We start from the raw sequence: 14,803 nt of genomic DNA, 5'->3' as shown, positions 1-14,803 counted from the left end.
CAGCCTTCCTGGGTCCTCACTCCCTGCCCCGCAGCTGCCTTGCTTGCCTCTGGCCTCTTCACTGGCCTCTCCCTCTGCCTGGGAGGGCCTCTCCCCATGGTCCTCAGGGTGCACGTCCTAAAGTCTGGCTCAGCCACACCTTCCCCAGCACCACCCAGTGTGGTCCTCGATGCTCTTTGAAGCCCTACAGCCATGAGTCCCTCGTGGGGCTGGGAGGGGTTGGGGGGTACCTGCAGTGAGGGTGGGGGTGCCCTAAATGAGTTCAAATACCAGCAAAGGTGCAGGAATCGGCCACTGCCTCGGTGTCCCCACCACGAGACTGCCCCCTCCCTGTGTCCCCTGTAAAAGACGCTCTCTCCTCCACAGCTCTCTGAGATGTCCGTCACACTGCTGCAGGACACGTCCCTGTCCCCTCTGGGGGTGGCCACGCTCACTCCCTCCTCTACCTGCCCCTCTCTGGTCGAAGGGCGCTATGGAGCAGCCGACCTGAGGTGAGTGAGCCTTCAGGCTCCTGCGCAGCCTCCAGCTCTGCAAGACTACCGGTAACGATGGCCGTGACGCGGGCACGGAGTGCAGAGAAGGGGGCGCGGGTGGCCCAGTCACGCGGGGCAGCCGGACATCCAGGGCGGGCCTGGTGGCATGGGGTCTGCAGGCATTGCCCCCAGAGTCTGCCCTGTGCCCACCCCGCAGCCTCATGTGAGCGTGATGTCCTAACCTTCTTTCTGAGACCGTGTTCTGTTGACACGTACATTTAAAACCAGCCCCGAATAAAAGCAGGAACAGGTCAAAATAGCACAAAACAAGAAACCCTTTCCATGGGGCAGCGCTCATAAAATGCTCGGTGAGAAAAACCTGAGCCCTCTACTGCAGGCAAGGCCACGCAGCAGCGGAGCCGTGCTGGGAAGAGACCCTCCCCACACACTGCTGACACCGATTATGTCTGATCATCCAATTTTAAATCCCGTGGCGTTTCCTAAATTTCTTCTTAAAAAGAAAAAAAAATGGCATTGAATCCTCTGGCTGTCTTCCTGAGACAGGCCTCCTGGGCACCAGGTCCAGTCATAGGTCCTGGCATGGGCCATGGGCAAGACGGTCCCTGAGAGACTTGTGTCTCTTTCAACTCGATTTGGAGGATGACGAGTGGCTACAGCCCCCTTTATGGGGTGAAGGGGGAGGGGCAGAGAGCACCACGGGAGAGATGTGAGGAGCCCCTCACAGCTGACCCCTTCCCACGGGGTCCAGCACAACCCTGGAATCAGGCGGGTGGGCCAGACCGTGGGTGTGGCGGTCAGACAGCCAGAGGTGCCTGCAGCGGCTCTGAGAGCACGAGACCCCATCAGGAGCCTGGGGAGGGTGGTTCTGGGCCCAGTGAAGGGCAGCAGCGTCCCTCCTCTCCCCCAGGAGTCTGCAGCCCAACTCCCGGCCGGCCAGCCCGGAGCCCGAGAGTGTGCCGGAGGCTGATTCCAAGAAGATCCTCTCCCCTGCTCGGGCCACGGACTCGGACAAGGAGCCCCAGCGCCTGCTGGTTCCCGACATCCAGGAGGTCCGGGTCAGGTATGCAGGTCACCAGCCAGCCTTGCCCCTTGACCTAGGGCTGGGGGAGGTCAGAGCAGGGCCCTGGTGGTAATGTGTCTGCAAATGACCAGTGTGGCCACCGGGCAAATGTCCTGAGCACAGCACTGCTGATGGGTGTGGTCGTGGGTCACAGCGTGACAGGCCGGGGCAGCTGCAGCCTTCCTACGCTTTTCCATCTTACAGTGGGGGCGCGGCTCAGAGAGGGGTGGTGGTTCTGGTCTCTGGCCTCCCAGGTTGGGGTCTTGCCAGGTCCCCAGGTGCCTCTGCCCTGGCTGCTCCTCTCGGAGGCCCGCTGGTGGCACGGCTGGGGACCTGGCTCGTGGTGGACAGTGGACCTCCGAGCTGGGGCCTCCCACTGGCTGCCAGGAGGGCGTGGACGAGCAGACATTCCTGTCCCGCAGCCCCATCGTCTCCAAGAAGGGCTACCTGCACTTCCTGGAGCCGCACACGGCCGGCTGGGCCAAACGCTACGTGGTGGTGCGGCGGCCCTATGCCTACATGTACAACAACGACAAGGACACTGTGGAGAGGTTTGTGCTCAACCTCTCCACCGCCCAGGTGGAGTACAGCGAGGACCAGCAGGCCATGCTCAAGGTGCGGCCACAGAAACGGGATGGGCGGGCCCTGGGCTGGCAGGACACAGGGCGTCCGGGCAGGGAAGGAGAGGGCAGGAGCCGGGGCGGCCTTTCCTGTCCCAGGGTCTCTACCACCCATGGGGCTCATAGTCCTGGTGGCAGCCAGTGGTGATGGTGGGACAAGTATTAACCTTCTCCCATTTGAGGGCCAACAACCCCGTCCCCTCCTGAGGATGCTCATGGTGGGTTGGGCCGAGCCACACAGGCCAGCCGTGCTGTGGGCCCAGGAGTCCAACCCCCTCCCCCCCAGCTTGACCCTGCTCCTCTGAGCAAGCGCAGCTGTGGACGTGGGTGCTGGGAGCCCTGGCTCCGTCCCTCAGCCACTACAGTGGCACTAGGTGATTTTTGATTCCCTGGGGCGGGGATGGGAACTCAAACCACAATGCCAAGGGCGCAGGCTTGAGAAGAAGGGAGGCCAGGATTACGGAGCCCAGTGGACATATCTGGACCACAGCTGTGCTAGGGTCCCAGGGGAAGGAGCCTTGGCCCATGAGGTGGGGACACAGAGCAGTGGCAAGGGGCCCTGGGGCATGAGAATAGATAGGTATCCTGCAGAACCTTCCGGGCCAGGCTGTGCACACTGTAGAGAGTTCACATGGCCCTACCAGCGCCCCTCGCTCCCGTGGGTCTCCCCTCTTGCTCCCTCCTCCCTGGCTGAGTGCTGACCCCAGGGAGGGGCGGTGCCTCTCACAGCGCGGTGCTTTGCAGACGCCCCACACTTTCGCCGTGTGCACGGAGCACCGCGGCATCCTGCTGCAGGCCAGTAGCGACAAGGACATGCACGACTGGCTGTACGCATTCAACCCGCTCCTGGCCGGGACCATACGGTAGGGCCACCTCAGACCTGGATGGGTGTTTCCACCTCCACTGGGACGGGGGAGGGTGCAGGCCTGGGACATCCTCAGGGACGCCGATGTTCATGTTTGTCATTGCTGCTCACGGAGTGGATAAACTCCCCAAACTTTCAAGCTTCACCTGCCACCAAGGTGTACTTTTCTGTAGGGAAATACCTCTGCATAGGGAATAGCCAGGGCGCCCCCCCATCCCTCTCCCCCCCCCCCCCCCCCCCCCCCCGCTCCGTGACTTCACAGGAGTCACAGTGACATGTCTCTCAGGTGATAAGGGAACCAGAGGGGTCTGGGGTCAGTGAGCTGCAGGCTCCGTCCTCCCTGAGCTCTGCTTCTCTCCCAACCCTCCCGCAGGTCCAAGCTTTCCAGAAGGAGGTCTGCCCAGATGCGGGTCTGAGTGGAAGACACCACCCTCCAGACAGCCAGCAGGCCCGGCCTGCCCCCCTCACCATCCGTCTGTCTTTGCCACCCAGCCCTTCCCACTAGACAGCCAACAAGTCCCCTCGTCCCAGGGGTGCTGTGCTGGGCCAGCGAGCCCGCCTCTGGCCGGGACCTGCACCACATGACCGTCATGCTCCCAGTGGAGGCCGTGTTTGTCATCATTCCTTCCCTGAGACTGTGCCCGGGGGGAAGAGCTGGGAGATGCTGGAGAGACCAGAGGGCACCAGTCAGGGGCGTCGGTGACGTTCTAATATTTTTTTAAGCATAGACAGACTTATAATTAATATACAGTAGTTAGCGACATGGAAACAGTCCACTCAGAAGTTAACTATAAGACTGTATTCTATTTATAAGTATTTATTTCTAACGACCTTTAGGATTCAGATGGACCCTGTTCCCGCTTGTTCCCTCACCAACCTCCCAAGCCTCTTAGGGACAGACAGGGTGGGGTAGCTGCCTCGGAAGACCACAGTGAGGTTGCTCCCACTGGGGCACCTGCCTGAGGCCTCTCCCCAGCTGCCCATGGGGCAGGCCCTCGTCCTGGGGGGTGTGCCTGCGTCAGGGGGACCTGATGCCTGAAGTCCCAGCAGCACAGAAGGTGGTGTGTGTCGCTTCCAGCAGGAGGTACAGCCCACATCTCACCTGCACAGCAGCCGCCTGAGATGTGACTCCCAGCAGTGCCAGTGCAGCTCCCGGGAGGGGGTGGGAGATGAGGGAGGTGTGGGGCTGCAGGGGCTATGCTGGCGGGGCCAGGGAGGAGGGACAGGAGCCCACGCTCATGTCATGTGTCCAGGCAGGTAGGGCGAGGCTGGCTGGGGTTAGAGGTTGTCCAGGCAGCGAGGGGCTTGATGTACAGCCCCTCCAATTGCTGTGAGAAATGGGGTGAGCTCAAGGTTGCTCCTGGGAAGAAAGTTTGAGATTTCCCCTCTTTGCCCCAAGAGAAGAGAGTTCCCGTGAGTGCCAGTGAGAAGATGCCATGGGCTCCTCCTCCCCCTTCTGCATCAGATGTGCCGCCATTGTCTTGTTCTGGCCCCTCTGCAGACCCCGTGCCCAAGGGTTGGCCAGGACAGGACAGGAGTCAGCGCAGGCCAAGAGTCTGGCCGAGGGTCCTGTCCAGGCCCTAAACCCAGCAGAGAAACCACAGGGCCTGGGGGTCTTCTGCGACCTGTTCCCACACCCGAGGCACATTGGGCCTCTTTTTAGCTCAAGACAAAAACTACAAAACTGTCCCCACCAGAGCGGGCTTCACTCGGCCCCAGGTTCATGCCCACCCTTGCTGGTCCACAGCTTTCCCTGGCACCTCCCTCCATCCTTCCCAGCCCCTGCTGGGCACCGCTCACTGACACCAACTTCCACTTGGCTTGGAGGACTCCAGCTCACCCTGAAGACAGTGGTTCTGAGACCCACTCTGTCCCCACGTGGTGCTGACATGACACATGGACATTCCCACGGTTCTGGGCACTGAGGCCAGAAGTGCCCCCAGCTCCTTCCTCTAGGGATGTGTGGTGTGGGCTCCCGTCCGAGGGGCAAGGTTCCAGTGGTTTTCCTTTTGGAAAGTTGTTCAGGCCCCTTACGCGTGGCCTCAGATGAGGGATGCAGGAGCGTGGACCCTGTGGCAGCCATGTGTGCCCGCCAGCCTGCACGAGCCCAGCTGGCGGCTGGCAGCCCTTCCGTGCCCGGACAGCACTCCTGAGGGGAAGCCGTCAGTGAGCATCAGGGCCCAGGACCGCGTCTGGGCGCACAGGGCTCAGCAGCTTCCCTCCAGGTCCCAGGTGAGGGTCCCATCCTGCACTGAACTCTACGTGATCCAGAAGCAGGGACAGTGCTCACCTCCACGGGTGTTCCCGGAGGGGGTGGGCTGAGACACACAGGAGAGGAGCCAGTCTGGGACAAACACTGGCTTTTAGGACAGCCTGTGGCAGGGAGAAGCAGGGAGGGGTGAGTTCTAAGACAGGTTCCCCAGGGCCCAGCCACGGCCCACTCAGGTCAGCCAGCCTGAGGGACTGGCCTCAAGGGGGTCTGAGGCCTTTGCACGAGGGCACAGGTGTCTGAGGCCAGCCAACCTGCAGAGCACCTGTTTCCTCGGCAGGGCTGAGGGAAGGGGCCCACAAGAGGGTTTCCGGAAATCACCCCAAGTTCAGGAGCCTCCACGGCCATGGAGGCTTCCAGGGACTGTTTCATTCTGGCCGGGGTCATCTGGGAAATGGTGAGGAGCCAGGGGGGGACCTGGTGTCCCTTCCCGGCCTGCTGTAGCGGGAGGTCCTAGGTCCAAGTCCAGACACCCAGAGTCACTGGAGAGGAAACCCATGCGGAGTCAGGAAGCCTGGTCTCTGTGCCCGCCCTGCCCGAACCTCCATGTGTCATGTTAGCTGAGACAAGTCGTTTAACAAACTGGGACTTCGTTTCCACATCTGTGACAAGCGAGGCTCATCTGGGGGCCCCCGAGGGTCTTCACCCTTCGGGGTGCAGAGAGCAGAGTCAGGTCTGGTGTGGCTTCTGTCCCCGCTGAGTGGGGAGGAGACAGAGACCCGGAAAGCCAACTCTCTGATGGTTTTTGTTTGAATGCTTGACGCTGCTCAGGCTGCAGCCTCGTTTTGTTTGAAAAACAGCCATTCTTGTCTGGATCCGGCTCTCTGTCCCTCCAGCGGAGTGTGAGTTCCTTCCAGGGTGGGTTGACATGCTCAAGAGTTGCAAGGACTCCCTGTTCTGAATAACCGCTCGTAAGATGACAATGTTTCATTCTGACCCCACACACATGCACACGCCTGCGCACACACACATACACCCAGGCGGCTGTGTGAGGCGGTCCCACCTCAGGCGGGTGTGGTGAAGTGCTCGGGGAGGGGTGAGCAGGTTGCCACACTGGTCCTCCGAACAGCAGGCTGTGGCTCCTTCCTGGGCCTGTGCTTCCTGTAGCTGCCTGTCCCCGGGGCTCCCTGTGGCTTGTACATACGTGGTTGTGTGGCACACCCGCCCCTGCACCGTAACTGCCATCCTGCCGTAATGACTCCGTCCCCGATGTCCCGCACCCGAGTGTTAGCTCTAGGCTCCTGTACTGTGTGCACCTACGCTCTGTCCAGTTACGAAATAAACGTGTTCCTCACGCAGCACCAGCGCGCGGGCCTCTGCTGTGCGTCATTTGCACATCGGGTCACGGGTGGGGGATCTTAGACTTTTCACAGAGGTTGAGAAGTTAGGCCAAAATAGGTCTTGGACATAAGTGTAAAACACAAAACGGTAACACTTCTAGACATACCAAAATGCATCACTGAGAAAACGACCGGGAACTGGGAGAAGGTATTTGTAAAACAAGGTTAGGACAAAGGATTTGTATCCAGAATATATAAGAATACATGAGGCATCGTTAGAACTCAGTAATAAAAAGGCATACACTTAATAAAAAATGAGCAAAAAGTATTTGACCAATAAGCTCACAGCAATGTGCTTAGCATCCTCCGTCATCAGGAAAATACGATCGAAACCATATATAAAGGGAAGTGAACTCTGGGTAGGGTAGACAATGTGTGTGAATCTTCACACCAACTTCCTTCACAGCCCACATGTCTCACCCACGGCTCTTGTGTCACATACCACGGCTGCCTAGGCAACGCCGTGGCTGCTTTATTCGTATCAGGCAGAAACCCAAAGAAAAAAATACCTAAGTGTTCACATCAGAGAAATGGACACACCAGCTGTGGTCCTTACATGGGATTCCATTCAGCAATAACAAGGTCAGTGCCCCTCACAGACCCGGGCTCCGGTGACGGGTCCCTGTCCACGAGAAACTCGAGCCTGTGGGAACATGAGCCAGAAGAGTGGACGCGGCACCAGGAAGGAAGGCGAGAGGCCCGGGGACGGTGGGAATCTTCCCTTCCTGGGTGACGGCGTGGCTACTGGGTTCATGTGTTTGTCATAGGGTGGAAGTTTCCGCTGAAGGCTGATGAGCTTCCCTTTAAGTTTTATCTAAAAATCAAAAAGTACCTAAAAATAAAAAAATGAGTCGACATCGATCAGCAATGTGAATCACTGAGCCCGGCATGGAGGTCGGCGTGCTCACAGTGGACTGTGACCGTGCCTTCTGTGTGTTCTGCGTGGACACGTGGAGACGGAGGGCCAGGTCCCACCTGGTGGGAGCAGGAGTTACAGGTACAGACGAAGGCCAGTGGGTGCTGACGATGGAATGGGAGGCCCAGCATGGACTCACTCTCCACATGGTCCCTGAGGGGACCCTGGCTTGCCTGTGTCCAGTCTCTAGGTCTCTGTGGCTCCTGAGAGGCCTGGGCCTCGAACGAGGAAAGGACAGGGGCAGCTCCCACCCCCCAGGCTGGAGTCTGCCCGGGTCTGTCTGCCATCCAGGGTGAGGTCTGGTGGGCAAGGGGGATGGTGGTGGGTTTCCTACAGGGCTGCCCAGGGTGGAATGCTTGTTGGTGTTAACTTCACCCTCTCAGTAAAAGTCCTGGACCTCAAAATTGGGGACAGCCAGGAAAACAGCCAGCTCCTTGTCCTCCATGCTGTGGGTTCCCCTTCCCGGGTCTCAGTCTCCCTTCTGTGCAGGGAGAGTCTGGCAGGCACAGATTAGAAAAATAAAAACGAGGAATGGAAGGGAGGGGGAGTGGGCAGGACACACAAGCCCTCTGCTCCCCGGGAAACAGGTTCTGGTGGGATGAACACAAGGGGGCGCTGCGTGCACCCTGCCCATGGAAGGCACTGCCACAGCTCCAGGGAGCCAACTCCAGAGCCCCAGGGAGCCAGCTCCAGAGCCGGGGCAGCATGCGGGCCCCAGGGCCTGCTGGGGTGCGGCCAGGTGACGTCACACTCAGCTGGACTCCCACAAAGGAAATTCAAACCAATTTTGATGGCAGTGTCCCTGACTCCTGGGTCCCTCTGGACTGGACAGACATGGCTCCGTTTGGCACATAGTGGGGTGTGGGGAGGCGTTCACAGGTAATCCCTACGTGCCAAGGGCCCGGGGTCTGAGTGCAGCCCCTGAACTCCCCAGCCGGCCATTTTGCTTTCTTAGAAAAGCATTTTATTTATCTGCACTGCCATGCAGAACACTCACCACATATAGTGAGGAGGCCTTTCTGCTGGCTCAGAGCAGCCCTCATGGAGCCCCCATAGCTTCCTTGTGGGGTGGCCTGGCCCCACAGATGGCTGCCTTCATGCAGGGAACTGGTGGCGTGTGACCCAGAGGGCAGGCAGAGCCAGGGACCCGCCCAAGTGGGGACTCAGCCGAGGCACAGGGAGCTGCCAGGCGTGGAGCTGGGAGCCTGGGTGTGGCATGGCGCTCGATGGAGGCTTTGAAGAGCTGCGGCCAGGCTACAGCCCTGGGCTGGCCGAGTGGGTGAGTGTCCTGGTGTGTCTCACGCCCTGGGGAAGACGCCTGGCTGAGGGCCGGTCCGCTGTGGGCGTTCCTGGCTCTGCTCCTGGGTCTGCAGCAGGTGGGATGGAGGTGAGGGTGCAGGTGTGGCGTTCCCAGGAGTGCCAGCCCAGATGGACACTTCCACGGCTCCCCCGCCCTTGGGTCCTGGGGTGGGTCAGCCCCGACACGTCAGCTCAGGTCCCCTGCTCAGTCTGGCTCCATAGAGCCCCCGGGGCCGATGGCTGGTCTGAACGTGTCTCTCTCGTTCTTCTTGGCCACCATTGCCCTGTGCCAGGCGGCCAGGAGGGCGTCCAAGGCCCTGCTCCCCAAAGGTGCCTACGTCAGCTTCGCCCTGGAGGCGGTGGGCGCGGCCCAGCTGGGGGCCTGCTGCCTGGAGATGCGGATGCTGGCAGAGCTGGGCCCCTGGGCCGGGGGCTTCGGGCCCGACCTGCTGTTGACCCTGCTGTTCCTGCTCTTCCTGGCACACGGGGCCACCTTCAACGGGGCCTCGGCCAACCCCACCGTGTCCCTGCAGGAGCTCCTCCTGGCTGAGGCCTCTCTGCCCGGCACATTGCTCAAGCTGGCGGCCCAGGAGCTGGGCATGCAGGCGGCCTGCGCCCTGACCCGGCTCTACTGGGCCTGGGAGCTCAGTGACCTGCACGTCCTGCAGAACCTCATGGCCGAACACTGCAGCTCGGCCCTGCGCACGACCGTCGCCCACGGCGCGCTGGTGGAAGGCGCCTGCGCCTTCGTCTTCCATCTGACCCTCCTCCGCCTCAGGAATAGCCTTCCCGTCTACAGAGTGTCAGCCGTGGCCCTGCTGGTCACCGTCAGCGCCTACACAGGTGAGACCTGGGTGTCTCCTCAGAACCTCTGCCTCGGCGGCTGCCATGCCACCAGCAGCTGTGGGCAGGAAAGGGGCTGCCCAGCTGAGGGGCCTGTGAGCCACAGACACTGGGGGAGGCCATTCCCTGGGAAGCAAGTGGTGGTATGACCAATGGGACTGGACACGACATGGCAGGTGGGACCCCAGCCCCTGTCAGGGCCTCCCTCCTGGCTAGGCCTCTCCACACTCCGAGCTCCTTCCAGAAGCTGAACCAGCGGAAAGGCCCATCTCACTATATGCGGTGAGTGTTCTGCATGGCAGCGTAGACACGAAAATACTTTTCTAAGAAAGCAAGGTGGCCGGCTGGGGAGTTCAGGGGCAGATGGGCAGCCGGCGGTTTCTCCAGGGTGCGGCCCAGGCTCCAGGCGGCAAGCCCTGCATCTTCTGTCACCCCTTCCTAGGGTGCCGGGTCCTGTCCTTTCTTCCTCACCCATGTCTCCACCTCCCCTGTCGGCTCCAAGAGCCTACTGAGGTGGCAGCAGACACTCCACCCCCCTTTGGGGTCACTGCCCACCCCCCCACCCCCCGGCAAACCTCCTGACCAAATTCTCATGGGTCCCTCAGCCCCTGTGGGAGCCGCCCTGAGCCTCCCCTTGGCCCCGCTCTGCGTTTGGCCCTTAGATGGAGGTCACCTATCCTGAGGTCCCCTGCTTGGGCCTGCCCCCAGTGTGACGGGGCCTTTCCCACCTTCGTGGAAAAGCGAGCGCCAGTGACCACAGACCTTACTTTCCAGCTGTCCCTGCGTTGGGGACAGAGCTGGGCCAGGACGCGGAGGAGCCAGGCTGGGCCCTGCGGTCTGTGGGATTTGCCCGTAGGAGGGTCCTGCTGGGTTGCACGCTCCCTCTGCCCCTGGCACCGGGGACGGGGTCGGGGTAGGGCAGCGGCGCCTCTCAGGAAGTGGCTGCGGTGCCCCTGTGCTGGGTGTGGACAGGAGCCCTGCACCCGTCAAGCTCCCTGGGGTCCCCCGGGAGGGCAGAACCAGCCCTGAGGGCCCACTTTCCGTGTCCCTGACTGTGGTACCTCGGCCACTGGGGCCCATGCACAGGTGGGGAAGTCGAGGCAGGGCTGAGGAGAGAGCTTGCCGGAGCAGAGCTCTGCAGCCAGGTGGCCTGAACACTCACCTGAGGTGACACCCAGGAGCTCCTGCTGTCTGCACAGGACCCACCCAGGGCGCCTCCCGCAGAGTCAGCAACACTGCCCACGCCTGGCCTCCACCTGCCGGCTTCAGGCTCCCTGTCCACGAGGCCCAGACCTGCCCCGGGAGGCCCTGCTCACTGGGGGTCTGCCTGGCCTGGGGCTCAGGGACGCTGGCCCGGCTCTGGCTGCTTGTCCAAATCGCCCCTCAGTCCTGGTTCCACGATCTCTTTGTCTCTGTCTGTCTGTCTTTATCTGCCTCCCTATCTTTCTGTCGGTCTCCCTGTCTGGGTGCCAAGAGCCGACCTAGGCCAGGGCACAGAAGGATTCAGGGTGGGGATTTTGGAGGGTGGCTCTGGTCCAGGTAGGGCCACATGAGGCCTGTCCGTGCTTCCTCCACAGCTGGACCCCTCACATCTGCCTTCTTCAACCCCACCCTGGCCGCCTCCGTTACCTTCCACTGCGCAGGGCACACCTTGCTGGAGTATGCCCAGGTGTACTGGCTGGGCCCTCTGACAGGTAAGGGCTGGCGGGGGTCACTAGGGGCCCCAGGAGCTCCCAGGGGCAGAGGCAAGGCTAGCCCTGGGCGTGGCTCATGGTTGGGGAACAGGCCACACAAAGCATCCTGGTAGACCAGCCTGCAGGGTCCAGCTTTCTGGTGGAGAGTCCATTCAGGGGCTGCTTCCTTTGGGGAAGGGAGGGAGCCAGGTCAGATTCCCAGCCTGCTGGCACCCCTCCCCCCAGCCCAGGTCTGCAGGCCCCCCAGACCCAGGTCTACAATCCCCCGCCCCCATCCTAGGGAAAGTCTGGCATGCCCAGGTGTCTTGGGCTGCAAGAAGCCGGGGGGCCGTATGTCTGACACTCGGTCTCCTGCAGGGATGGTGCTGGCCGTCCTGCTGTACCACGGCCACCTGCCCCGCCTTTTCCAGAGGAACCTGCTGTACAGTCAGAAGAACAAGTATCGAACCCCCAAAGGGAAGCCAGCCCCAGGGCCTGAAGGTGCCCAGACACCCACAGAGGGTTGCAGAGGCCAGGAGCCTGGGCAGAGGCGGGTGGGGCAGCAGCCGCTGGGGTCCCTGTGGAGCTCCATGTGGAGGCCAGGTCCCTGGCTGAGGGGCAGGAAACCCACCCCCACTTCCTCCCCGGAAGCCATTCGTCAATAAACCGTCCCCAGCCCTGCCTGTCTCCCTGGCCTAGCAGAGGCCTCTGAAGAGGCGGAGGCTGGTCTGAGTGCCCCCCCCCCCCCCCATCGTTCCACAAGGTCTGTCCCGCCTCTTCTTGACAGAGTCAGAATCAAAGCTAAGACCGAGGAGGAAAGGCCAAAGTCCAGGTAGGCAACCTGGGCCTGGGAAGACCCAAAGGCAGAGTCTCCCATAGAGGGCTCCTGGCTGCCCTGCACACGCCCCAGCACCGCGGCCCAGGGAGCTCTGAGTGGCTAGGACACCCTGAAATCTGCTGGGAGGTTATGGATGGTGGCTGGAGCCTGAGGCTGCAGGGGAGTGGGCCAGACAAAGGGCCCCCAACCCTTTCATCCACCAGCACCCTGACCCTCAGGGCAGCAGGTCCTCAAAGCCAGGTGAACCCTTGCCAATCACAGGGCCTTCAGGGCAGATCTCCCCCACCCCTCAGCCATTTCCTCCCCAGAGTGGACCTGGAATCTTTCACCCCAAGAGGGCAAAGGCCCCTCAGCTGGGGGTCCTGGAGCCCCATCCAGCCCAAGGCCCCACCCTACCGTCCAGCTGAGGACAGGACGAAGAACCAAGGATAGGTCCTGGTCAGCTTTTCCCTGGGACGCCACCCAGGGAAGGTCCAGGAGAGAACCTTCCCACGGCCCACCCCACTTCCCATGGCTCCCTGACCCAGCCTGGCAGTACGGCTGCTCTGTCTGAACCCCAGCCTCCTCCCCTCCTTGGAGTGGCCCCCTGAGAGTAAGGGAGCCGGGACACCTTGCATTAGGGACTGAGAGCCAGCTGCACGTCTTCCAGAGGGCTGGGCAGAGGCTTCCAGAAAGAGAGCCCCAAGCGAGTGCACAGGGGTTGTGAGGGCCACCAGCTCCCCTCAGAGGAGGGCCTGTGTGGGACCGGCAGGTGGTGCTGGGGGAGGGGCGGGCACTACAGCAGCAGCACGCAGAGCAGAGGTGGCAGCCCTGGAAGAAAGAGGGGTCCTCACGGGGCAGCGCCAGGGCCCGAGGTGGGAGGCGGCTGGCAGTCTGTCCCCAGAGTCCCTCTGGTCTCTGCACAACTACTTCCAGGACAGAAACTGCTGATGCTCAGGCAGTAAACATTATCAGTAAATTAGTACAAGAAAAACGGGCACGTGGACATTGCAATAAAGCCTGTCAATCAGGAAATTCTCAGAATGATTCGAGGAGCTAGAATCTCTATTTTAGATGCAATCAGCATTGTAAAGCAACATCCATTAAGATTGGAAACACAAATTAAATTTAAGGAACTGCATTCGATGGAAAAGAATAAAATGTTCATATAAAGTTTTGATGAACCAATTACTGACATGGAAGTTAAAAGTTATTTTTTCTTTTTTTTAAATATGTTTTTATTGATTTCAGAGAGGAAGGGAGAGGAAGAGAGAGATAGAAACATTAATGATGACAGGGAATCATTGATTGGCTGCCTCCTGCATGCCCCCCCCCCTGGGGACTGAGCCCACCACCCAGGCATGTGCTCTTGACCAGAATTGAACCAGGGACCCTTCAGTCTGCAGGCCGACGCTCTATCCACTGAGCCAAACAGGCTAGGGCAAAAGTTATTTTTTTCCATATATTTGGAGATACAACGATACAATTACAAACAAGTGTTTTCAATTATATGTAAATCATGAATCAGATTCTTATATGATCCCCACATTAGAAGAAATCTCAGAGGGAACATTAATATGGCACTGTATAGATTTGCATTTCAAAACTGATTTGTATAGTGTTTTTTTTTTTAATTGTTCTGAGAATCATCAGCTCTAAATGTACTAAAACTTATGTTTCAAAATAATTTCACAGCCTGTAACATGCTCTGGGAGGATCTGTCATGGTCCCATCACAGAAATCGCCTTCAGCCTTCTTGAAATTAATAATTGTCTAAATGATCTGCAACCTTACATTTGGCAAGAGTGGCTGGTGTTGCTTTTGATTAGATTACCAAATATGACATTGCTGTACATTTTGATGACCTAATTAATGAATCTGCAGAAAAGGAAGCCAGAAAAATCTCAGGATCGATCAAGATCTCTCATTAACCAAGTGTTACTTATTGCAGTCCATGTAAGTCACACCAGCCGCGTGAGTTTACATTGTGGTCTCATGTACCATTGTGAGCCCTGTTCCGGTTGATCAGCAACAAGGTGTTTCGAGGGGAAAGCTTTCTGTTTTAGTCCTTTCGTGGCCCTTTTTCCCACCTTGCGGAAGGTCTGCATTCTCATTTTGCCCTGGGCCCCGCAGCGCATTGGGGCTTCGCTCCCTCAGGCCGTGGCCTGGTGTCTCCTCCTGCCCTGGTGCAGGTGAGGGGCCCCTGCACTGCAGCCAGGGCGGCGGGGGCACAGCAGGTGTGCACGGGGGCCCAGACCAGCCCGAAGCTAACAGCCCGGATGGCCACTAGGCTGTGGCTGCATCACTGCCTCTCTGCGCTCGAGGCAGGGGTGAAGCCAAGTGGGGGCGAAGTGCGTGTCCAGCGTCCAGTCGAGCATCCCAGGCCCAGCTCCAGCCACCACGTTGTCTAGCACCAGCGCCCAGCACCACCGCAGGACCAGGGACTCACGCAGGGGCTGCGAGATCAGCACCCGGGCTGCCGTCCACAAACCAGGCAGCACTTGGTCAATGCAGAGCTGCTCGCAGGACCCTGTCCCCTGGCAGTGGAATCCCACAGCCCCTCAGGGGTTCCAAAGTCGGTGTTGGGGGACAGAGGTGCCCTGCTCA

General features: G+C 60.0%; 2 protein-coding genes across 15 annotated transcripts in view; both read left to right on the top strand.

The window, feature by feature from the left end:
* The window catches only part of KIF1A (kinesin family member 1A), a 72,119-nt gene extending 68,039 nt beyond the window's left edge, over window positions 1-4,080 (top strand). For 8 of the 14 annotated variants that reach the window (XM_079782119.1, XM_079782117.1, XM_079782115.1 and 5 more), the window contains 5 exons: window positions 367-491; window positions 1,402-1,554; window positions 1,977-2,169; window positions 2,904-3,037; window positions 3,413-4,080. In XM_079782119.1, coding sequence (XP_079638245.1) covers window positions 367-491; window positions 1,402-1,554; window positions 1,977-2,169; window positions 2,904-3,037; window positions 3,413-3,455 — 648 coding nt within the window. In that variant the 3' untranslated portion in view covers window positions 3,456-4,080. The remainder of the gene's footprint in view (window positions 1-366; window positions 492-1,401; window positions 1,555-1,976; window positions 2,170-2,903; window positions 3,038-3,412) is intronic. The other 6 variants (XM_079782118.1, XM_079782116.1, XM_079782126.1 and 3 more) reach the window with 1 other exon arrangement.
* A 5,019-nt stretch (window positions 4,081-9,099) lies between these two features.
* Window positions 9,100-14,486, top strand: LOC307106568 (aquaporin-12-like; the record flags this gene model as incomplete). Its single annotated transcript, XM_079783139.1, has 4 exons — window positions 9,100-9,706; window positions 11,284-11,400; window positions 11,758-11,982; window positions 14,389-14,486. 4 exons carry the CDS (start codon window positions 9,100-9,102, stop codon window positions 14,484-14,486), a joined length of 1,047 nt encoding a protein of 348 aa, XP_079639265.1.
* Between the last annotated feature and the right edge of the window lie 317 nt (window positions 14,487-14,803).

This window comes from Cnephaeus nilssonii, assembly GCF_951640355.1.
Source record: "Cnephaeus nilssonii genome assembly, chromosome: 10".
Lineage (NCBI taxonomy): Eukaryota > Metazoa > Chordata > Mammalia > Chiroptera > Vespertilionidae > Cnephaeus > Cnephaeus nilssonii.
This window is presented reverse-complemented; position numbering and strand designations above follow the sequence as displayed.